At 34.3% G+C, this 25,944-nt stretch overlaps 1 protein-coding gene across 4 annotated transcripts in view; it reads left to right on the plus strand.

Moving 5' to 3' along the window:
- The window catches only part of LOC149575056 (uncharacterized), a 151,227-nt gene that overhangs the window by 67,507 nt on the left and 57,776 nt on the right, over window positions 1–25,944 (plus strand). Inside the window, exon 8 of one of the 4 annotated variants that reach the window (XM_089814921.1) lies at window positions 4,001–4,368. The exons of 1 other annotated variant lie outside the window; for it this stretch is intronic. In XM_089814921.1, the coding sequence (XP_089671047.1) occupies window positions 4,001–4,062 (62 nt within the window). In that variant the 3' untranslated portion in view covers window positions 4,063–4,368. Of the gene's footprint in view, window positions 1–3,102; window positions 3,711–4,000; window positions 4,369–16,557; window positions 16,858–25,944 lie in introns of those variants that run through there. 2 more of the 4 variants (XM_089814923.1, XM_089814920.1) reach the window with 2 other exon arrangements.

The raw sequence follows: 25,944 nt of genomic DNA on the forward strand, positions 1-25,944 counted from the left end.
CTCAATGGTAGGTGGTGCCTCCATTCCCCCAATTCCTTTCTGGCAATGCTTCCCTCCTTCAACGTGCTTTTGTAAGGGAAGAAATTTTTCGTGATAGTATCATATTCCCCAATATAATTACAATTACTATAAAAAATTATGGTTCATAAACAATCATAACGGCTAACCACCATTTCACTTCCCATAAATTTTATGATGAATAACCAACTTTCCAAGATTTCAAGATAACAATATAACAGCATCAGAACAATTAACTGACATGTCATCTTCATATTTTTTTTTTTTAACGATTAACCATCTTACTATTTCAAATGATCATAACTAATTTTACGTGTCAATTGACTTCACATGAAGCCTCAACGACTATATGAACATTTTTAAATTGAGCCAAAAATTGGTATGTAACAACATCTAAGCAGATCACGATAGATTATATCTTGCATGGTGAACTTAGCTTCTTAAACAAACCACGACCTTCTATTGTGATGGACATCTCATGATATGTCCAAGCAGATCACAATAGATGATAACTTGCATGGTGGATTAAATTCCTTAAACAGACCATGGCCTTCTATTATGATGGACATCTCATGATGTCTAAGGACTCACAATAGATGATAACTTGCATGGTGGATTAAGTTCCTTAAAATAGACCATGGCCTTTCTTCATATTACAATGAGGTAATATCTAACTCGTGTTTATCCTCCCTAGCTATGATGGAGTGTTAGTGATCTATTGCTTCGGTCAAATAATTATGAAGTGTAATTATAAATGAGAAATAACAACGAAAGACTTGTTGTTTGTGTATTTGAAGTTGATAGTCTTATCTATATAATATCTTTCTTTACTAAATAATATTAATATATGCTTGTTTCACTGTCGAATGAAATTACCAATCACTATCCATTTGTTTGAGCGACTTAAGTCGCAGGTTGACTAATTGTCTTTGACAATCGTTATTTTGTTTATTGGGAGAGACACCACAAAGGGATGTGCCTTCTACTTGGGAGACATGTCTCTTTGTGACACATCTCTTAAACTCTTCACTCTCCTACTTAAAGATGATTGGGCAGTTCTACAGAGCATCGAACACATCATCATTTTACCGTCTTCTATATCTGCTCCCTACCTGACATTTATATATTAACCAAGACTTCAGCAATGAATTAAACCTGTCGATAAATGACAAGAAAATAATTGCCATCATGTTATAAATGGAATATTTAAATATATATTTAAACAAGCCACTTCAACAGTCATAAGTATATAAACCTTTTTGCATATACACTCAGACTAAACTGCTAAAGAAGTAATACTTGAAAGATACATGTTTTAAACATATAAGTTCATATTGAAATATAAGTAAAGTTCTAAGATGTTACATATTAAAGAAAGAATGAAATAGTATTAAATCCGATCACTAAAGTTTAACAAAAATAAACCATTCCATAGCATGATACTTCACCAACGAGAACCTCTCTGTTGCTATTGCACGAAATCTGTATTGCATAGTAAATTATTGCTAAGGAGAATTCTATTTTAGGTTAATTTGACCTCTTTCTCTATTTAAGCCTTCAATAATGATTAAAAATATTAAAAATATTACAAACATACACGCATTAACTGATAATTAGTTTGGGTTGTAACTGAATGTTTGTACAGACATTCCTTTTTATAAGTTGCAACCATGGTTTGAGTTGGCTTATAAAGCATACTATCCATATTAATAGATAAAATCATCCAAATAAACCGGCCTGTTGGACACAAACAAGTGATTAGAGGTTTGAACTTTGAAAAGTTACTATAAATTTAGTATGTCCTGGGCACACTAGTGCAACATCCAAAAGCACTGACGCACCCAAATGCACCAGCACCCGCACCTGGCAATTTCCCAGACGCACTGGTATCTAACTTATTTCATAGTGAATTTGAAATGTGTAACTTCTTAAGGATAGTGTTTATAACAGCATATTCACGGGGATATTCTTGGTTTGACTTTTGAAATATTCAAGTCCTTGTTTTCTTGTAAATTTTGATTCTTTGCACTTACTCTAATTGTAGACACTCTTATTCTAAATGCTTTAAAGCCATCTACAAGGCTTATATTTCTCAGTCAGTGTTTTTTACTCTTTTCTATTAGTCGATAGGCTTTTGTATGGTGGAATGCTTCTAGTAAAGCATCATGTCTCATGCCAAGGGACTTGCCGCAAAAAGAACCAATAGGAGAAGGACAAGGGGACTAACAAACTTGTCTAAAATTTGTTAGATAGCTGTCTTTTTCCAATTGCCATTCTCACAGCCACCTCTTGTTCGCAATTTATATATTTGTGAGAAGCTCAAAGTTGCTTTTTTGCAATTGTTTGTAATGAATGGTAGTGACAACGATGATGACAACTAAATAAAACTAGGGTTTGATAAATTTTATGCAGGAAGCTGACTTTTGGTGGTTAAATCATAATTTTGATGTAGAAATCAGTGGTAGTGTTTTGTGAGCATTCCATATCACATATTTCTATAAATTGTAGGAAGCAATTTTTTCACGTTCTATTAATATGATGTAACTTGTTCGGGTTTTTTTTTTGTGTGTTGACTTTTTCCGTCTTTTTGGGACAAAATTTAGATAAAACAATACTAACCTTTGAAATGTTTAATTTGGTGTTTATACTTTCTTCTCAAACCATGCAATTCAGTTTAGATCTTGCGGACAAAGAATGTTGTGATTGATAAGTAGGAGATCATTTCCACAGCAAGTCAAATTGTGATATTGCTATCAAGATTTAACTGTGTAGTTTTTGAGTCAAACTCATTGACCCATGTTTCATGAGTAGTGATTCAACAGGAATCCGTCTCTCATGAGAATAAATGAAACACTTAGCACTCATTGGATCTGGGTGATGCTCACAAAGATGAACCACTGGGACTTCCCGGAGGTCACCCATCCCAGTACTACTTCAGTTTTGAAGTTGTGATATCATCTATCTTCAGTTGCTCCTTTCATTTCAGGTGTTGCTGCTTTGTCAATGCATTTTTGTAGTTTCCTCATTTTTTGTTTCTACATATTGTGCTTTTCTCAACTTCATTCTCTCTTTGCGGATTTTTAGATTTTGCATAAAAGAAGCTTGCTTATTTGAGGGCAAAGAAAAAGGGCAAAAGATTGTATGACTTACTAGAGAAAGAACATAGAGGACTCCATAGTTGTCAAACGGGGGTAGACACATTCCATTCTAGTTGAATGACATCGATGACTCCAAATGGTTAACATCTTCCAAACGATTCCTTCTTTGCATGAGTTTAAATATTGCATTTGCAATATATTTCACTTCAGTGGGCATTAAAGGTTTTCATTTGCGAGATTCTCTCTTATCTATATCATTGGAGTTGGATAGTCCTAAAGATTGATCACACGTAATTGTTAAGTTTTAAGGTGTTCAGTAACATTTTACTAAGGCACTACTCCTGGATGTGTGGCATCTATTAATTAGCAGGCATTGCTCAGCAATCTATAGAGTCATAGACCCGAAAAGGCCACATTGTTTATTTTCCACTTCATACTGGATATAGATCAAAAAAGCCAAGAAAAAATGAAACACAGTGCATCTTCAACTATATGAAGATGGAGATTGAGGATGATATTGATCCATTGAAGGATTTCATCATTGCCAACAAAATATCGTGAATCCATCAATCCAATCTTGGTCGCTGCTCTTTCCATGAGAATTTAATATGGAAAATAATTTTAGGAAATAATTTTTGTAAAGTTGTTCCATTAAACTTGGTTATTCTCTATTTTTAATAGCTGAAAGCATTTATTGTATTTTAGAGCAAAAATTTGACTCTTTGAATTACTTGAAGCATTTACCTCAGTATTCTAATAAAATAAAGCAACACTTCTTCATGAAAAAAATATAACAATGTTGAATCATTAATTACTAAAGAATGGTTCACATGTCCATTTAAGTTTGATTTCTCTAACTTTAAAAAGTTGCTGGTTTGGATCAGTCTGCTCTTTGCCTAGATGGTTCTGTTCTGTCACCCCTTGCAAATGTTTTAGAAGGCATTGATGGTACAGAGTACAATGAAGTCTGCCTTGTTGGGGACATTAATATTGGGTTGGTATGTTACCCTTGTCTTCCTCTTCTATTAAATCAAATAAGTATACTCATTGTTCAACTGGGCAAATCCTTTTCATTTTGGTATTTGACTTTTAACTTTATAGATAGATGAGTTCTAAGTACTTAAAAGAATGACGAATCCTCATTTTGCTTGGATCTTATCGAGAAAATGTTCCAAGGAAGAATGAAACTTGCTCTGATCATATTTCAGAAGAACTTGAATTTGATATTCAAACCTTAATATTTCCTGCCAAAGATGAATCCATACATGTCCACCGCTTTTCCTTGGGACTCTTATTTCAGGATGGGTGAGGGGGCAAAAGGGACCACAGATGTTGACCCCAATTTAATCAGAAGTTGTTATAGTGCCTTGAATGATGAATTTGCCATTTAAAAAAAAATGTTTCTCATACCTTTTACTCGTTTTATGCATATTTTTCAACTTGACAGCTGAGTTGCAGCTTCACGACTTTCAGAATTGTTGTAAATTTGCAATTAATAATTAAACAAATTCAGTTGTTGAAGATGTGCATTTTTGAACACACTCTTGGAAATAGATTCTTCCATAAATTGTGCTTTCTGGTGTTCAAGCTACAGCAGGAATTTTTGGACCATAAATTCTGCTTTCTGGTGTCAAGCTTCAGGAGGAATTTTTGGACAACTTAGAATCATTGGAATAGTTTGCATTAATATCTAGGTTTTAATAAAGAAACTTTAACATTCTAAAAACTGAAAACTCTGAAATTCTAAATGAGGGCTTCAGTTTTATTGTTTTTTTAAAGTTGTCGATCCTGGTTCTGGTTTAGATTCAGTTCGGATTTGAATTCCCAGATTCAGCTAGATTTTTTTTTTTGGGTGGATTCTGGTACCATGGGTATTTTTGTAGATATTTTCAATATAGATTCATACATGCAACATGTTCAATGTTCATTCATCATTGGTTCGAAAATTCAGTCATATAATAATAATAAGTTAGAAGTGTAATATTCATAAATTTATAATTGCCAATAAAATTTTCTAGTTAATGTGTTGGGAATTGCAAAGTTTCCAATGTTCTAAGCACAAGCTCCTAAGTATCTGCAATGTTGTTATTTGTTTAGGAATGAGGATCTGTATCCTAGAGTACATGGGATCCACGGTTCCAAACTAGAAGCATAAACTCTCAGTGAAAGAAAAAGGCATGAGTGTAACTCGAACTGGCTCCCAATCTGAATATAGATGCACAACTTGTTGTTTTTTTGCAATTTCCAGAGTTTTTTATTTTTTTGGTATTGTTCTCGGGTTATATATCTGTTTCCTTTGTTCTTTTGATTTAAATGAACTATCAAGAAATAAATTGCAGAAGTATATACTTTCTGAATATCACTTGCCAATTTATTAAATTGAGAAAATGAACAAGCATACATATAATCTCAATACAATTCCGAATAGTAAATGGAACCTGAACTGACTGTTGTGGAATTGCCGTTCCTCCTAATATCCATTTGCATTTGGCACCTTCATTGCAAACCGCAGATAACCAAACCAAATCGCAGGAGAGCAGGGTTCAATACATGGTACGATCAGCTCCCAAAAAATTCCAATCACCACCCACAGCCCAATTGCAAAAGCTCAATTACTTCCTGCAGTTGTGATTCCGTCCTCAACAGCACTCCAACAGCTGGCATTTCCAGTATGCAATCCACGTCTTCACCCACGGCTATTGTCTGGTCATTCACATGGCCAACATCAAACCGCAGGCCCAGTTAAATGTTACGCTAGCTTCACACAGCTGTCACAACTCAAAATGCAAAGGTGAAATGACGTGTGAGCTCCATAATGATGCCGTCCCTTCACTTCCAGAAATCTGCCCTTGCTTTCAACACGTCTACCAGCATTAGATAATTCGCAACTTCCCAATATCAATTCGTCCAGCAAATACCAACATAGACTTTCAGCAAGAAAACATAAGCCTACACTTCCAGAATCTCCAAGCCATAGTAGTCATAGTAGGAGAATTCAACAATTGTTTACCTCAGCACAAATGTCAATGAAGATCTCAGAAATTCTTCAAAACCCTCAACCAAATGAAATGAGAAAGGAAATATAATATTCGAGATGATCTCCCATTCTCCAAAATGCCATATTTATAATACAAATTCGAGCCATTTAGCTTCACACACACACACCTTTCACTTAAAGGCAACTTTTATAATATGAAGTCATAACACTTATAATATAAAACACAATGATCATTAAGTGTAATAAAATATTAAAACCAGCATTCCGCCAAATAAACATGACTTCCATAATATTTCATTGAGAGATCAAATATCGAAGCCATACGATCACCCCCCCGAACTGCTCACCCAAAATGGTAACTGACCAAGAGTGACTTACTAAAAATAGTAAGTCCAAAAATAGCAATATCCCGAAAAAGACCTCCAAATCCAAATGTCAGCTCACGAGGGTCGTGATGATGAGCTGACAAAACCAATCTTCAGAAACCTGCTAAATCGTGGACATTACAATGAGATTAGATCTTGAGTCTGAATTGCATCACTGGATTAAATGAGAGTTGCCAAGAAACAAATGCTGGGAAAAGGCATCTATGAAGTATTTATTCCTAGGGCCAGGGAAAGAAGTTGTGGGCATGCATGTTTTAGGAAATCTGTTGTTATTGCTCATTTTGTTATCTGTTACAAGTTTTAACAACTTGCCATGTCTAGAATTAGGAAGAACTGGGGGAGATGCACATTTAAGTCCTTTATATATGTATTGTTTCAAATGATCGAACAATGTGATCACTCAAGCAATATTAGTATATGTGCTCTGAAAAATTTCATGGTATCAAAGGTCTCAAGGTTGCATCCTTTTTGTAGAATCTGCATAATATAGAGTTCTCATAGGCATTATATTTGTTGATATTGGGGCTAGTGCATTCCATGGAGGCGGTGCATAGACGATGAAGTCAATGACATTTGGATTTTGTAAACACCAAACTCAGATCAGTCCCTGTTAGATCCATTCCATTTTCTGGCAGGCCCAATTTGTATTCTTCTTTGTTTAAAATTTTGGTTTGAATAATTCCCTGATAGAATTTCCAATAGTGACATAGTTTAAAGTGAATTAATTCCTACACATTGTCTCATTGATATTGTTTCTCAATCATGAGCTACACAAAGACATGAAGATTCAGTTACTTGAAATTACTTTTGTACACTATAGTAGATACATAATGTGGGGGTTGTGTGAAGAAAGTTAAAGAACCAAGGAAGGTGGAGAGAAGGCCTCAAGGCTCTCGATGGGCGTAGCCTATGAGTAATCTGTTGAATGTATTGGCATTTGTTCACTTAATAGTAGTAGCTAGCAATAAGACATCACTTTTGGTTGGATGTCAAAGAATATCACAAGTCCAATTTCAAAATAACAATTGATATTACCTTAGCAAGTGGATTTGATGAAGTGAGTATTTGCCTGCAATAGATTGAGTTCATTGGAAAGGACGGTTGGCTAAGATTTGTACTCTTGAAAGGTACACAAGTCAGCATCAAGAAATTGCACCTGGCAACTAGCAATATGATTCTTCTAAATTTTGTTGTGTCAATTATTGAAGTGTTGTCCTCTTGATGAATTTGCAACAAAGATTTCAGTAAGTGTTCAGGAGAGACAGTTGTAGAAAGAAGTTTTTCTCCAAGTTTAGTATCTAAACAAATCTGTAGTCATGGGTAAATCAAGTTTCATTCAGAAATTCAATGGTAGACTTTTACGTGTGACAAATACAGATGCAGTTACAGTTGATAGAAAAGGGTCTTTGTGATGTTGTCAAACCTATCTCAATCTCTACATTTGATGCAGATGAACTTGTCTGGTGGATTGTTAAAAATCAAATAGTGTTGGGTACTATTAACCTCAACTTGTCAGAAGCGTACTTGCACCATGTCGATTTCACGAATTCTGCAAAATATTTTTGGGAGTCATTTAACAAGCTCTGGATTTAAAGCAGGAAGTGCCTAAACAACGTTGAAGCAGAGGTTGTATGGATTGAAGTTGGATAGAGTTGTACAAATGCCAGATCATGTAAGCAAGTTTCAGTCTTTCCTGAATCAACTAGCTAGCATTTAAGAGAAAGTAAAGGATGATGATGCCAAAGCAGTACTTTCAAATAGTTTGCCTAAAAATATGTCTGCTATATCTAGTGAGATAAAAATTAGTCTTGAAGGAGTAATCTCTACTCAACCATGATGAACACTTAGAATCCAAAGAAATTTTGTATGCACATAACAAAGCAAATCCACTCTAAAAAAAGGGCAAAAACAAATATATATATATATATTATAATGGAATAGGACATACAATTTTGCTTGTAAGAAGAGGGCACATAATCTACCAAACGATAAACTAGATCAACGTGCTTCCTTGGTTGAAGAAATAGATTGGAAAGACTGTAATTCAAATAAATTCAAGTTTGGAGACAAGAGGCAACAAAGGAAGGAGGATGCTGAACTTCATCTCATAATTCACCAATGACGAGACTGCTTATCAGTTTTGGTATTGTTTTGTTTTCTATTGTGGTGTGTGCTCCCTTTTTCTCTGTTTTTTTAATAATTGATTTTTTTTCACATTGTGGGGGGAATATAAGACCTGTATTCTACTCCAGTGGCGGTGACAATTTCTTGCGGTGTTAGAGATTGAGTGATAATGATCAATGACATTTTCTATTTCTATTCCTGTGTGTGTTATTTCCTTATGTAACCTTTTGGCATAAAATACTGCAGCCAACAAAATCAACAGTGTAAAGAAGTTCATTGGTCTTGAAATGGTCAGTGTGATCCAAAAAAACCATATGAGATGATAGATATAGTTAAAGGATATATCCAATCAAAGTTTAATAAGCATATTCATAGGTTTCCCATTGATTCTGAAATGGCTAAGGACAGAAGACTATGCTGTGTGTCTAGAAGCAGAGGTCAATGATTATTAAGGATGTGCCAAATTTGCTTAGCTTTCAAAATGTTGAATACATGAGGTATTGCTATGCATTTGGGAATGAAGATACATGGGGATAGAAGGTTCCAAAACTAGAGCATACAATGCTGTGTGAAATGGGGGGAACTTGATCAGATTCAAAGTCTGAAATGCATTGCTAGGGTAATCCGGCATTGCTAGGAATCTTATAGTTGTGAAGGTGTATGCAAAACATATTCCTGGGACCTGGGAAAGAATCTGTAAGTCAGATTATCTGATTCATATGGAGAAAGGAACAACCAGAGATCTAATTAGCAAGAATTTGGAAGCACTGTTTAGCTGTTAACAAGTCAAATCAGTATTGAAATGGGTTTCCACCAAATTTGCGTTAATTGGTAATGACTGCAGATGAAATTTGGGTTTGTGCTCTACAAGAACTTTCAAAGCAGCATGACATAGCTAGGGGATTGGATTTAGAGAGATCTATAGCCCTTGAGGCAGATCACATTTTTCCAGATGGGATAAAGGTAGATGAAAAAAATTCTCAATTCTTGGGATACGCTGCAAACTACAAAAAAATGCATCAAGATGTTTATATAACTGATTTCATTCTCAAAAAAAGTTGGGGAGTTTGGATAGGGATTAGTTCTGACATTGTATGGATTGGATAGTGTGGAAATTGCATAGAGCAATCTGTATGTCCAAGGGTATAGATCTTGTAGATTCCTGTCGAACCAGTATTTAGGTTGGTCATATAGAAGGGAAACCAGAGTGATGGTACTACTATTCATTGATTGTTTAAAGATTATAAGGGATTATAACTCCACAAATATAATATTTTTAGTTTTTTCCCTTATCGCTGTGTGATTTGGTAATCCTTACTTTAATGTCTCAACATTATCTGCATCGAATTTAAGAGTAAATGCAATACTGATTTTTAATTATAAATGTAGGGATGGCGTAACTGCAAAGCAGACTTCTAATTCACAATATATTCTTACATGTTTGATGTCTATCTTAGCAATAGAGACCATTATCTACAGCTACTAATAAACATTTTAGAGATGCCCGATATTACAATATCTGGATCAGCATTTATGTAGTTTGAGTTTTGTACAAAAAATATACTATCAGCTATCATATTCAGAGATGGAATTTAACTACAGAATTTCAGCTTAGTTCTTGTGGTACATCTGTATTCTATTATATTAATGAAATCAAATCAGTGTCAGTTACAGTGGGATCTTATAAAATATAAACATTAGCATATCATTTTATCTATTGATTTCAAAATTTTGATAGTGAGCCACAGTTACATTCCGAAGGTTTGCTAAAATCTGCCACTAAGTTTACCTGTTAAACTGTATTCTTTCATTTTTTTAGCAACAGGAACTTGCTGCAACCTTGTGTTTACTCATGTAATTGTAAATTTCTGCAAATTCTTCTGATCTTCAATCAGACTTAAAGTTCAGTTTCTAATGGCAGAGAATGATTCTTCAAAATAGTATGAATACTCAGATTGTTTGAAGGAGATATCACTAATCTTTGATGCAAGTTCAAAACCTCTATACTCGATATTAAATGAATAACAATATCTCTGATTTTCCAATTCACAGGAAGATGAATACTTAGAAGAACAGACTGCTGTGTTTGTGTGCCTTCTAAACTGTATTCACAACCCTCTAAATATCAAACTAAAGGACGTCACCTTTAAATGACACATCCCTTCATTTGGTCGGTTTTGCATCTCTTCATAAAACCGGCGACTTGTTTAGAAGAATTAACATTAAATAATAACTAACAAGATGTGTTAGTTTCTTTGCAATATTGATAAGTCTAAAATTGCCGCCTAGAGGAGAATATAAATACCAAGACATACGTTGATAGATTAGAGATAGTGCAATTTGCACTCACAGTCCTGGTGATTATCAGGTTATAACATTAACACTCCCTCTTAACTTGATAATCACACAGAGAGATATCATATCTAGCAGCATCAATACAGATGAATAAGCTAGAATTAATACTGTATATCTGTCTGAATTTTCTTAGTATGTGATATCATAGAACACATAACAGAATGTCATATTACTCAACCTATGATATGACAAATCACTGCTACTAGTGATAAGATACATGTTGTGACTCATAGAAACTGGTATTTTTAAATCACAACGAGTTCCTGAGTTTAAGATCTATCAGAATACATGATAAACGTGGAGAATTTCTAAAATTTCTTCCTTTATCCAATTTGTGACCCATGAACATAGCAATGTCAATGTCACAAGATGATCTAAAACTCATCTAGATCTTACAGTAAAATCTACTGTTTAGTACATTATCTAAGAGATCGTCATCTCTCATAATGCCTTCTACACAAGTATTCATTATTTCAAAGATCTTCACCTCTTAAATAATGATTACACATGGTGGAGCCCATAACAGTCAATAGCTTGACAAAATAAAATTATTTTATTAATAATCAAAAGAGTACAAATGAATTACAACTCAACCATACCAAGTCTCCTCCTGAAATGTTCTATCTTTACTCTAGATAGAGGTTTGGTGAGTATGTCTGCTATATGATCTGCAATACAAATGTATTCCAATTTTACAAAAATTTTATCTACCATATCTCTCACATAATGGTAAGGAATTTCAATATGCTTGGATCTATCATGGAAGACTGGATTCATTGAGAGCTTGATGGAACTCTGATTATCACAATGAATGATCGTAGGATTCATGGCTTGCCCAAATAATCCCACAAGTAACTTCCTCAACCATATTGCTTCTCGAAAGGCCATTGCTGCTGCAACGTATTCTGCTTCTGTGGAGCTCCGAGCTAGTGAAGACTGCTTTTTGCATATCCATGAAATCATAGCTGATCCTAAACTGAAACAACATCCTGAAGTGCTTTTCCTGTCTTCAACACTTCCACCCCAATCTGAATTGGTGAATCCATGCAATTCTAAAGTAACTTTCTCATATTTGAGTCCATAATTAAGAGTGCCTTGTAGGTATCTCATAATGTGTTTAACAACAACTAGGTGAATCTCCTTAGGTTCACACATAAACTGTCTTAAGGCATGAACAGCATAGCAAATATCAGGTCTTGTATTTACTAGGTACATCAGGGACCCAATCATCTGCCTGTAGAGAGTAGAATCTATTGGAGGTGATTCTGCAGCTGCTTCTTTAAGTTTATGCAAATTGGTCTCCATTGGAGAAGACATAGACTTGCAATTCCACATTCCAAATTTCTTCAAGATGTTTGAAGTGTACTTTCTTTGATTTAGTATGATACTATCAACATTCTGTCGTACTTCCAATCCTAGAAAGTAATGGAGAAGACCCAAGTCTTTCATCTCGAATTCTCTAGTTAGATCTTTCTTGCATTAATCTATAAAATGATCATCACCTGTGATTAATAAATCACCAGCATACAATATCAATATTACCATACCATCTTTATCTCTTTTGTAATATAAGTTTGGATCAACTTCATTCTTAGACAATCCTAAGCCGATGAGATATTTATCAATTCTTTCATACGAGGCCCTGGGAGCTTGTTTAAGCCCATAAAGAGCTTTCTTGAGTCTGCAAACAAAGGCGTTAGGATCATGGGTTTCGAATCCTTCTGGTTGCTCCAGATAGACTTCTTCTGAAATCTTTCCATTGAGAAATGTTGTCTTTACATCCATCTGATGTACCTTCTATCCCTTAGATGCGGCAATTGCTAAGACAGCTTGAACGGTAGTATATCTGGCAACAGGAGCAAAGGTTTCTTCATAATAAATCCCTTCTTTCTGAGAAAAACCTCTAGCTACAAATTTGGCTTTATATTTCTCAATACTCCCATCAGTTGCATGCTTTATCTTGAATATCCATTTGGAAGAAACAATGAATTTTCCTTTTGGTCTTGGAACTATTTCCCAAACATCATTTTTCATAATTGATTGATATTCTTCTGTAATAGCTTCTTTCTAGGCTGGATGTTTAATAGCATCAGAAGGATTGGTTGGCTCTGTTTTGGATAAATCAATCATATTTGCTGTATTACCGGAGAATCTTTTAGGTCTTTTACTTTCTCTGACTGATTCTGAAGGTGCAGCAAAATCTTGAGCTGCTTCAACTGTTTTTATGGCCCAAAGTGGTCTTTTCTTTGAATTTTCCTCAAGGTTCATATTTTCATTTTCGACCTCTTCTAGGTTCTCCTTCTGGAATTTAGATTCACTATCTCTTTCAGAATTTGATAAAGGAGAAGGTTCATTGGAACTTAAGGTTCTTTTGAATGCAAGATCTTCCTCAAAGATTACGTCTTTGCTAAGTTCAATAGTTTTCTGTCCAGGTATGAAAATTCTATATGCTTTAAAAGTTTCACTATACCCTACAAGGATACCTTTCCTCCCAGATGGTTCTAATTTGGTTCTCTTTTCTTTTGAAACATGAATGTATACAGGACATCCAAAAATTCTGAGATGACTTATATTGGGTTTTACTTTAGTAAATACTTCTTCATGGGTCTTATCTTTAAGATAGGAGTGAGGGCTTCTGTTTTGAATGTATACAGCAGTACAAGAGGCTTTTGCCCAAAGATAGTGTTCTAGATTTTGGTCAGAAATCATAGCCCTAGCAACTTCAATAATTGTTTTGTTTTTTCTTTCAGCTACCCCATTTTGTTTTGAGTTATAAGGAACAGTGTACTCCCTCTTGATCCCTGATTCTTTACAAAACTTTTTAAACAAGTCTGAGGTATATTCTCCTCCATTATCTGTTCTAAGGGTTTTAATTTTATGTCCTGAAAATTTTTTAGTTAATGCTTTGAATTCTTTAAATCTTTGTAGGATTTCTTTTGATTCTTTGCATTTTAAAAAGTAAATCCATGTTTTCTTAGAGAAGTCATCTATGAACAAGACATAATACCAGAATCCTCCAAGGGAGGGAATGGACATAGGTCCACATAAATTTGAATGAATTAATTCTAGTACATTATTTGTTTTTCTAGTACTATCATGAAAAGGACTTCTAGTACTTTTACCCAAGGCACACCCTTTGCAAATACTAGGGTGATCTTTGTTTAACTTAGGTAATCCGGTAACCATCTTTTCCATAGTTGATAAAGTTTTAAAGTTTAGATGCCCTAATCTTCTGTGCCATATTTCGTTAGAATTATCAGCTTCATGAACTAGGGCTTGAATGGATCGACTGGATTTTATATTCAATTCATACAAATATCCCTTTCTTTGACCAATTAATTTAGCTTTCTTGATGGAAGATTTCTTAGCCCAAGTTAATACTTTGCCATCCACGAACGCAACATTGTGTCCATCATCTTCAAGTGCTGTTATTGAGATTAGGTTTCTTTTAATCCCTGGTACATAGAGTACACCTTTAAGAAGAAGAGTATTTCCTGTTTTTAGTTTCAAAGTACAGCTTCCAATTCCTTCAACTGAGTGTGTAGAGTTATCACCAATAGTAACTTCACCGTTTACTTTCTCTAATAAGGAATCTAGAGTTTCTTTGTATCCCATTATATGTTTGGAAGATCTACTATCTATTACCCATGCCTTATTTGAGATTTCATTTGATAGAGAGGAATATAAAACACGGTTTTCAGGATCATAAGTCTCTTCTTCTCTAATGACATTTGTGCAGTTTGCCTGTTGTTCGGAATTTTCTGGACAATTAGATCTATAGTGTCCAAATTTTTCACATTTGAAACACTTTATTTTAGATAGATCTTTCTTGGGCTTTCCATTCTTTTGATTTCCTCCTTTCTTCTTGAAGTGTTTTTTTCCTGCCTTTATAGGATTTTGCATTAAGAACGTGAAGTTCTTCATCTTCTACTTTTGGTTTTCCTTCTTTCTTTAGCTTTCTTGACTCTTCTTGAAGATAATCATTCTTGAGCCTGTTAAAGTCCGGAAGTTGATCTCTAGCACTTATTCCTTGTGCAAAAGTTTCCCATGATTCTGGCAAACCATCTATGGCCATGAGCATTAGTTCAGTGTCATTAATGATGGTTCCTATGCTTGACAATTCATCTCTAATGCCAACAACTCTTAGGAAATAAGAGTTTATTGATTCTCCTTTCTTTATTTGGATGTGATTCATTTGTCTTTTTAATGCAAGGACCCTAGTTGCATTGTTTATTTCAAATGCATTCCGTAATATGTTCATCATATCATAGGCAGTTTGATGTTTCATAAGCATAGGTACGATATCATTTTTAACTCCATCCAAGATGATATGAATGGCTTTTCTATTTCCATTGGTCCATATGGATTTGTGAGGTTCAACTGGTGGCTGTTTGGAAGCTCCATCAACAAATTGTTTAACATTGTTTTCTTCAAGAATCATCAAGATTCTGGATTTCCATGCTTCAAAGTGTTCCTTCCCATCGAATCTGTCCTGAGGCCTGATTGTATATGCCGTTGGAAATGGAAGACAACTACTGAATATATAACAAAAGGTCTGATTACTTAAAAATTTGCAGAGCCCTAGATCTGATAACCTTGCTCTGATACCATGTAAATTTCTGCAAATTCTTCTGATCTTAAATCAGACTTAAAGTTCAGTTTCTAATGGCAGAGAATGATTCTTCAAAATAGTACGAATACTCAGATTGTTTGAAGCAGATATCACTAATCTTTGATGCAAGTTCAAAACCTCTATACTCAATATTAAATGAATAACAATATCTTTGATTATCCAATTCGCAGGAAGATGAATACTTAGAAGAACAGACTGCTGTGTTTGTGTGCCTTCTAAACTCTATTCACAACCCTCTAAATATCAAACTACAGGATGTCACCTTTAAATGACACATCCCTTCACTTGGTCAGTTTTGCATCTCTTCATAAAACTGGCGACTTGTTTAGAAGAATTAACATTAAATAATAACTAATAAGGTGTGTTAGTTTCTTTGCAATATTAATAAGTCTAAAATCGCCACCTAGAGGAGAATATAAATACCAAGCCATACGTTGATAGATCAGAGATAGTGCAATCTGCACTCACAGACCTGGTGATTATCAGGTTATAACATTAACAGTAATCAGCTAAAAGTTCAATTCGCTTGGCATTCTTATCTGTATAATTGACATACACACCAAAAATGGTATTCGCAAATTACTTTGGTAAAAAATAAATTTATTCAACAGCAGGTGTTGCCAATATTTATGTTGATCATTTAAACATGAAAGCAATCTATTAAAGATTCATAAAGAATTTTCGCTAGGATTTTTAACTCCTTATCCGTTTTTCCAATAGTTCTTTCCTTACAACAAGAACAATGGCTTGGCTTTTCTTATATTCTGTAGTTCTCTAGTGAACTAGATTCTATTAAATACACTGCTTTATCCTTTCCGTTACAGGCCTCAATCTAGTTGTATGCCTTTCTTTTCCATCTAAGTCATATTGTTTTCAAACTATTCTATCATGAATGCAGTGTAGCTATATACTGAATTTGAAATGGTTAAATGCTGCTATATATAGAGGTGTCTGGGATGCACTTGATGCCAATTACAGCTCAAGGCTGGAGATACTTGGAAGAGTTGGTTACTGAGGGGAAGTTATGAGCTCACTGTGAAGGATGCAAATGTGTATGATTCCTTCTATTTGATAATTGATCAGTGATAGCATGTGGTTGCAGGCTTAAAATAGTAAGCTGCAAGAATAATAAGGTTTCAGCACTTTAGTTTCTTTATCCTTGTATTTGGCTTTACAGATATTGATATTATAATGTAATCTTGGACCCTATTTGATAAATATAACATACAGTTTATTTCTTCTTAAGTAGCCTGAAGCTAGGCTAATGTCATAAACAATAATTCCTTTTGACCGTTGATTTGCACAACCATTTTATTGCCCTTAAAAAATGCCTAAGTGCTGCCGGCAGTCAATTGAAGAAGAGGATCAGTCAAGCATTAAGATAACTTTACTTGCACATTTTAATATTGATATGCAGCTCGCAAAAAATAAATCAAACTTTCAATTGAAATGAGTATAAATATAGGTGTACATATTGGCATTATGATCTGTAAATTCATTACTTTGAAATGCTGTTAAAACCCAAACAAATAAGCAAAATATGTTGTCATGTTTCCTTTGAAGTTTGATGGATGTGGAACGACATCTAGGATTTTGAGATAAACCACAACTAAATGATTATCAGACAACCAAACAGAAGAACTAGTGGACCAATTTTGCAAGGCTAGTTAAAACATGAAAAAAGCTAAATTGTGAGGATAATGAGTTCCTGGCTATCATCATAAGGATATCCTTGATAAATTACCTTTGCATTTATTATGCATGTTGGTGTGTAATAGAGAGGAAGCTAAGCACAAAACAAATCAAGCTAAGGTTTGAATGTTTGGCAGCTCCCATTTTGCTCACAGTAGAAGGAAGAACCTCGTATGCTACGAAATGATATCCAGACATCTCCACCAAGATAATTTCTTAGTCATTTCCTTTGCCTGATTCTTAATTAGTTTCCAAAGTAATATAAATGTCTCCAGCAACCTAAAAAAAGAGAGCATCTGTTGGCTGTCTGTTAAATTTACTGAAGTCTTAATTAATTTAAACTATGGACTTCATAACCACCCGATATATTTGATTTGCTTACGCTTTTTCTGGTACAGAAATTTAACTTTGATAACATAAAGATATCAATTCACCGCCTATCACATCTGTAAATCTCTTTTATAAATTAACTATGAGTGATCCCAATTGGATCATTAAGATAATAAAATATAAGGACCTATCATGCAGATACAAATGCAGATTAAAAAGAGCATGTAACTTCAATTCGTAATAATGAATTATAGTTTCAAACCAAATTCTTATCCATTGAATTATCATTAAGATGTTCATTAACAATTCTAAGTGCATACCTAAACACATTTTCACTCAAATTTTATGCCATTTGGCCCAATGTCTTTGGATGTAAGATTCCAGCTCTTGGCTCAATTTTTTTGTAGGTAATTTTTAAAGAGGTTGCCAATAATTTATATTTTATTTTATGTGACCTTAAGTAGGGTTGGGAGCTATCTGTTATTCCAATTCTTTCAACTTTCAAAAATAGGTTGAATATAATGTCGTTTTTATCATTTTTCAACCATCCTAAATCTAGTGGTGAGGTCCACTTGCCTAAAGGGTCATTTGAATAAAACCCCCATAAAAGCCTCCTATGAAACCACATCCAAGAAACCTTTTTGACAACATATATCAAACTTCAAATTTGCAACCAACCCATTGTAATAGCAAACCCAAAACCTTTTTTACAACAACACATTTTTGCACCTAATCCACTCAAGTTATAGTTATATATAAAAAATCTAAGCATAACATTTCTACTACCACTTCGGAAATAATGAATCAATACTCACTGTATTTTATTCTATATCTGACATGATGTATGAGAGAAAAACATGCACACAAGCACACAAAATAACGATTTTGCATCGATGAAAAACACAAGATATATCTTAGGAAGGTCCTCAAGAGGTATAAAAATCACCTATTAAAATATCCTTATGCTCAATTTATTATTCAGCAATAAAACATTACAAATACCCTTATAGAGCCTTCTTGATGTTTTTTTAGCTTCTGTCGGATAAAACCTATGAGACTAAAATATTGAAGAGATATATATGGGTACATAATCAATTATTATCATATTAATCTCACCATAATGAATAGAAATGTCCCATGAAGGGTCATCTCTCTCTCTCTCTCTCTCTCTCTCTCTCTCTCTCTCTCTCTCTCTTTGCCTCATTCCCAAATATAAATGCAAGAAATATCGGTGCATTTAAAATATGCAGAAATCACAGGCAGTATTATTACATTTGCAGCTATCCTCTAACTTTATCATGGTATCAAAGCAGGTGCCCTAGCAGCCTATGCAATTTAACAAATAAAATCTTATAATATGTTGGAGCCGATTGAACATCATTTTTCACTAGAGATTGGTGTCTATATTGAAGTAAAGCCCCTGTTAAACAATACATTGAACAAGGTTCAAACCGCAGTCGGATAGTGAACTAGAGTCAGATTCTCGTACATGATAATGAAGGGAATAATATTATTTTCAAAGGACACAATTGTAAAGATCAAAACAATAGACCAAATAGTAAATCTCAAGATAGTGAGCTTCATCATGTTCATTCAATGAACAAATAATGTTGCGATAGAGGGTAGTGTGTAATATTCCCATCTAATAATAAACTTTGATATTAAATCACAATAGTTGATATCACTTACTAATTGATTAAAGAATGAATTGATATCTCAATTATAAATTGATTGTAATATTTTACATCTATCATAAATTATTTGATAACATATACATACATACATACATATTATATTTATTTATTATTTAAATAAGTAAATAATATTTATAAATATTGATAATCAAATAAAATAATAAAAGCTACCTAGACTAAGTTGGCACACCATACCTATGTTGGGCCCATACCACAAGGCATGCCTTTTACAATTGGGCAATATATAATAGGAAACCAACGAACAAGGACATCACAGAGAAATGATCATAAAAAGGAAAGGAAAGGGGCTTTTATAGTCCACAACACCAACCATGGTTTTTGGGTTGACATATGGTGAAAGCGATATGCGAAAACAAATAAAAAATGGAGAAAAGTGAATCAGATAGACCCAACCTGTTACCATCCTTGAACACATACAAAAATTATTACGAATCTTGTGGAAGGTGGAAAGAAAGTAATTATCCCATCTCATTTATAAATCGACACCAGCCATAGTTTTTGGACCCAACCCATTACCATCCTCAAACACACAAAAATTATTACAAGTCTTGTGGAAGGTGGAAAGAAAGTAATTATCCCATCTCCTTTATAAATCAACACTCCCACGTGGTTCCATGGGAAGAAAATATGACAAAGAAAGATATAAAAGGAAAGTGCTTTATCGGGAATTCAAAGTGGGAGTTAAGAAAGTTTTCAAGGGAGAGTTAAATCTCATTTGATACCATCGAATAACAAGGAGATAAAGACCCAAAATTATAGGGTTGACCAAGCAAAATGGTATGTTATATAAATGTAAGTTTCTTTTATTAATTATAAAAGTAATTTAGTAAGAACTCTATTAAATAGTTTATTTAATATATTTGTTATATATATATATATATATATATATATATATATATATGAATGATGTATTTTATTTATTATACTTGTGTAGTATTAAAAGGATAATATGTTTATTAACTATAATTAATGTTTTATAGAAGATAAATAAGAATCTTTTGCAAAGGGAAGATCTCAAATTATTAGTGTCAATATCAAAGATTGGAAAATTATCATTTGGCTGACACAATGAAGTAAATTAAAAATTCTTAGTGTCAATATCAGAGATGGGTGTAATGCTCATTTGGCCAAACACTAATTAAAGGAATACAACCTCTATAATGTTGGTATGCAAAAGTTATCTCCATTTGACCAACATGCATGAGGAAGCATAATGGAAATAATATTCTAATGGTGTCAACATATGCATATTTGATTGGCCTTGGACAGAAGATGTCCCGTCCTTGGACAGAGGATGTCCTGTCCAAGAAGAATCTTAAGGTTTGCGCTTCAAGGAAGACAATGGAATAACTAAGGGTTAAGAAACTCGATCTAGAAACGCCTTTAAGGTTGACAGACTAAGATAGAGGGCATAATAGTGTAGTTATATCTATTATTACTATGATTCTAATATTAATTTTGTAGGTATTTCTTGTCTCAAACTTACCCTAATAGTGGGGATATCACACAATGACTTCAATGAGAGTTCTTGAAGACAAGCATCATCATCATCACATTTGTGATATAAAGAAAAGTTATTAAGTTATTAAACAATACTAGCATAAAAGAATTGAAAAAATAGAGTATATAGGGATGAATATGAGGAGGCTGCAATATAAATTCTCTTTACGGTAAAGGACATATGGCAATAAAAAAGAATGGTAATACACCTCAAAAGTAGCAATTATCAAATTAAGCGACAAGTCACCAAACTATTCCCATGGACTTGACAATCAAAATATGGCAACCATTTATACATATCAGTTGTTGTGAAAGGAGACAAGTCAACAAATATAATTAAATCAGCGAGGAATGGCTTTCAGTGGTGGTCGGTCCAATTTCCAGAGGTAGAGCTACAAATATTGTTTGGGCCAAAGTTCTTTATATGAAATGGTGGGCTCGTATGGAAGGAAATGTTTCTATCAGATTTAGGAGCTTTCCATATCCAACAATTGAGGTGAGAAGGAATATAATAATATTGGCATTACATAGACTATATTTATTGACTACTATAATAATTTTGGCAGAGTTACTATAGTCTTAAATCTCTATTGCCATGATGAAATTAGGAGCTCATAAAGTATCCTAAAGCATCACTTCTTTTTGGAAAATGTTTGGACCTATTATATAGGATGGAACCCAATCCTTCATTAAACTCATCCATCGTTCCTTTTGTTTGAGGAAATTATCAATGAAATGATGTCGTGATTTCTTAGTGCTAAAAGGAGCATTTTTTATCTGTTATGTAGAGAAATTGTATTGTAATAATAATAATATTTTGACTTGATGAGATTGATTAATATTTTGGAATATTAATTGAGGTTGGGTGTTACATTTGGGAGTCGCATATCGGCATGAAAGGATAGAAGAGGGAGGAGCAATCAACAATGTATTATTGGTGAAAAAACGGTTGCGGTTGCAATCATGAAAGCTTCTAAATGCTACTGTGAAGGGTATTCTTTATACAAACCAAAGCTATTTAAAAGTCGAGAACAATGGGTGATAAGTAATTATTTGATTAAGGTGTTAATGTCTAGGAGTCAAGAAAATGGTAACATATTCCCAAACTAATCGGTTGTGAAGGTAGGATTAGCTCATTTAAGCCAAACAAACTTCTTCAGAAGAATCGGGAACACATCAAAATATTTATTGGATATTGTAGTATCATCATTGGCAATATATGGTAGCAAGATAATATTTATCATGGAGGTGTTTCCAAGAGCAACACTCAAACTATATATTTGGGAAACTTAAGCAGTTTTGATTAAGTTAAAATAGGTTTTGAAAGGACCCAAAATCTTGTACAAAGAGACAAGAAAGATATAAAAATGAAGGATCTAAATACAATTGTGGAACACCACCCGCCAAACTAGAGGGACACACCAAAGTTCCCTACAAGAGGGCTGAAAACTAGCCCAAAAAGAAACAAAAGACCATCAAGATTTACATTTTGGTCCAATCTTTTGAGAACGTAATGACATATCAAACGAAGGTTTGGAGGATTTTATTTTTTTTCCTTTAACTGATGTCCATCCATCCTCCACCTTATCAGCAGCTATTTGCAAATCTAGAGATAAACCCAAAGAACTAGGGCAGACCACAAGATTATCCATAAAGGGGAAAGGGATAGCACCACTGCTAACCCCCAAAACCCTCGTAGAAGAAACATGGGCCTCAATACCCACAACGACAAGAGATAAGACAGTTGAATCAACACCAACAACAATGTTCCAAACATAGTCAACAACAAAAGAAGGGACGACATCAACATTTTGAACCAAAGCTACCTTAGAGACAACATCTGTATCATCAAAGACAACAACATAAACATCTACCTAAGAAAAATCATTCTGAGATGAGCAATCCAACTTCTACATCTTCGAATGGGATAGATGAAATTAAGATCATGATGCAACCTATGATGCAAAATATGGATAAAATCAAGGATCATAACTCTGATATGGATAAAAGATTTCAGGATGCAAATGCAGTAATGCAAAAAATGAATAATAAATTGGTGACTCTAAAGAGACAACAAGCTCAAGGTAGCATGCCTTTTCAGACCAACTATCAGAATCCTCAATTCAATAGGCAGCCAAATTATGGTCAAGGCCCACTTAACCAAAATAGACCTATGGGTAATGCTGCTCCTACTCCTGCAAATGCAAATCTAGTATGGACTGTAGTTGCCCAAAATAACTTGGCTTAAGAACAAGAATATTGTTTAGTTTGCAATTTCTCATATAAGCAATGTACTTGTCATAGAGTGGAACCTTCTCAAGCAATGTATCAATATGATGCTAATCAACCCACTGTTAGTTTTCAATCCCAACAACAATAGGGGGATTGCACTTTCATGAATTACCAGCCTAAGGATTACTGCCATGTAAATCATGGTAGTAATGATAAAATAGCTCTCAACACTAGAAGCAAAAGGAGAGTTGTAGATGAAGCTCCATCCTCTTCATCAAGCCAAGCTACAACTCCAAAGACCATTCGATAGACCACAAGTGCACATGTACAACCAAATGTTGCTACTCCATTGCAAAATCAGAACAATGAGAAGACTAAAGAGCCATATGTTGCTCCCATTCATACATCAGACCCTGTAGTCACCAAGGTTCCAGCCAAGTCAGCATACACTCCTCTCAACATTGTAGACCAAATGAAGAGGACTAATATCAATGTTCCTATATGGGATGTTCTTGCAATGCCATCTCAATTAGAATTACTAGAACAAGAATTAAAGATTGCCAGGGTACAGGATAGACCAGTCACCATGGAAGGAACATCAAGATTTGTGCAACCTACAAGGGAAGAAGAAACAAGTAAGAAGAATAAGCCTCCTCCTTTTTATCTCTCTTTTATTATAGGAGATAAGTTAGTTCACAACTGCTGGATAGACTTTGGAGCTAGCAGCTCAGTTAGTATTTAGTACGAACCAATGGCTACAGGTGTACTTTAGTTGGATGGTAGCTCTGTCACAAAAGTAGGAGTGTTTAAAAATATGAAGATGACACTACATGCATGTCCTGGTTGTACTATCACACAAGTCATATCAGTTGTTGAGCTCTCTCCACATTTTTCTATTTGCCTATATAGGGATTTTACTTCACAAATTAGTGGTTATATTGCATCTTACTGGTCCTACATGTTCTTTAGGACAAGATACGGAACAAAGGATTCCATAAAGTCCAAGCCATTGGCCATTAATCACATAGAAACTTATACTCCCCGCCCCATAAATATGAATTGCACAATCTGAGAGGAAGAAGATGAGGAATGCATAACTCATGAACATGCCACTTCCTTAGTAGAGGTGATTGATTATCTTTTGGATGAATGGGTCGCTGCATATCAATTTGACCCAATACGAGAAGTTGAGGAGAAACGTCTTGGAACTTATTGTATATTTGAGGAAGGTGCTCCTATTCGCAATCTCATGAAATAAAAAGAAGATACAAGTGGATTATGGATTATGTTCTTTGATGGATCAATGAATAAAAATGGTTTTGGTGCTGGTGTAATGCTTGTTTCACCTTATTTGGAAAAATATTACTTTTCATATAGACTCCAATTCAGCTGCACTAATAATGTGGTAGAATATGAAGCCCTAGTACAAGGTCTCGAACTTGCACAAAAGAGAGGCGTTAAACTCTTGAGGGTATTTGGGGATAGCGAGTTGGTTGTAAATCAAATTAGAAATCAGAATGTCACAAAGAACAACCTTCTCAAGTCATACAAACATAGAGTTTGGGATTTACTCAAAGGCTTCCAAGCATTCAACGTTCAGAGTATCCCTAGGAATGAAAACAAGCATGTTGATAGGCTTGCAACAATTGTTGCTCATTATGACATACCAAAACATGTTGCTGACACAAGGGAATAACAAATCAAACTTTTTATAAGTCCTGTTGTCCCAAATAATTGCACAAATTGGCAAGTATTTGATTCTGATTTACAAATTGTTAATTTCTTGCAAAATGAAATAGAGTTCTCTGCTAAAAATTAGTTTAAGCTGTAAAGTCGATATGGGGATCAGATTGTGAATCTCAATTCCAACAAATTGCCTAAAGGTCTAGTCACTTTGGAAGGCATATTCAATTCTGATGATCAAGTAAGAAGCAAAGGTTCAAACTTGACTGCAAGGAGGAATGACTACACACCTATGACCACTGCTGATGGAAAGACTCTTAATTTAGGAAAGGTATGCACTGAGATTGAAGAATTTTTTTTCATTAATTTATGTCAAGAATTTATTGATGTTATTGTTTGGACAAATGAAGACTTAAATGGTTTTGACACAAGCTTATCTCAGCTTACTATAGATTTAAACCATGATGTGAAGTTTGCTAGATAAAAACAAAGCCCAATTAACCCAAATATTGAACCATCAATGAGAAAAGAATTGTCTAAACTCATAGAGGCTAATATCATTTTCCCTATTAAGCACTTCTCATGGGTAGCTAATCCCATCCCTGTTAGGAAGAAAAATGGAGAAATTAGACTATGTGTAGATTTTAGGGACCTTAATAAGGTCTCTCTTAAAGATCATGATCCCCTTCCCTCTATGGAACAAATTCTATCCAAGGTTAGTGGCTCAGAGAGATTTTCTTTCTTAGATGGTTTTTTGAGTTATAATCAAGTGTTAGTCCAAGAGTCAGACCAATATAAGACAACCTTCACTACCAAATGGGGTACCTATGCCTATTGTAAAATGCCATTTGGACTAACCAATGCAAGTTCTACATTTCAAAAGGCAATGCAGATAACCTTCAAGGGCGTGTTGGAAAATTTTGTATTGGTGTATCTTGATGATATAACTGTCATTTCAAAACATGCAACATATCACTTTGATCATTTGAGGTAGGTATTCATCAGATGTAGAGAGTAAGGTGTGTCTCTAAACCCCCAACAATGTATGTTTTCTATTGATCAAGGAAAGCTCTTAGGGCACATTGTATCAAGAGTTGGGCTAGCCATAGATCTAGAGAGGGTAGAAATTTTTTTCTCTCCCACTTCCCAACCATAAGAAAGGATTGCAAAACTTTCTTGG

The sequence above is a fragment of the Cupressus sempervirens genome, chromosome 2 (genome assembly GCF_028749045.1).
Source record: "Cupressus sempervirens isolate cs-2001-9-10 chromosome 2, ASM2874904v1, whole genome shotgun sequence".
NCBI classification, from domain to species: domain Eukaryota; kingdom Viridiplantae; phylum Streptophyta; class Pinopsida; order Cupressales; family Cupressaceae; genus Cupressus; species Cupressus sempervirens.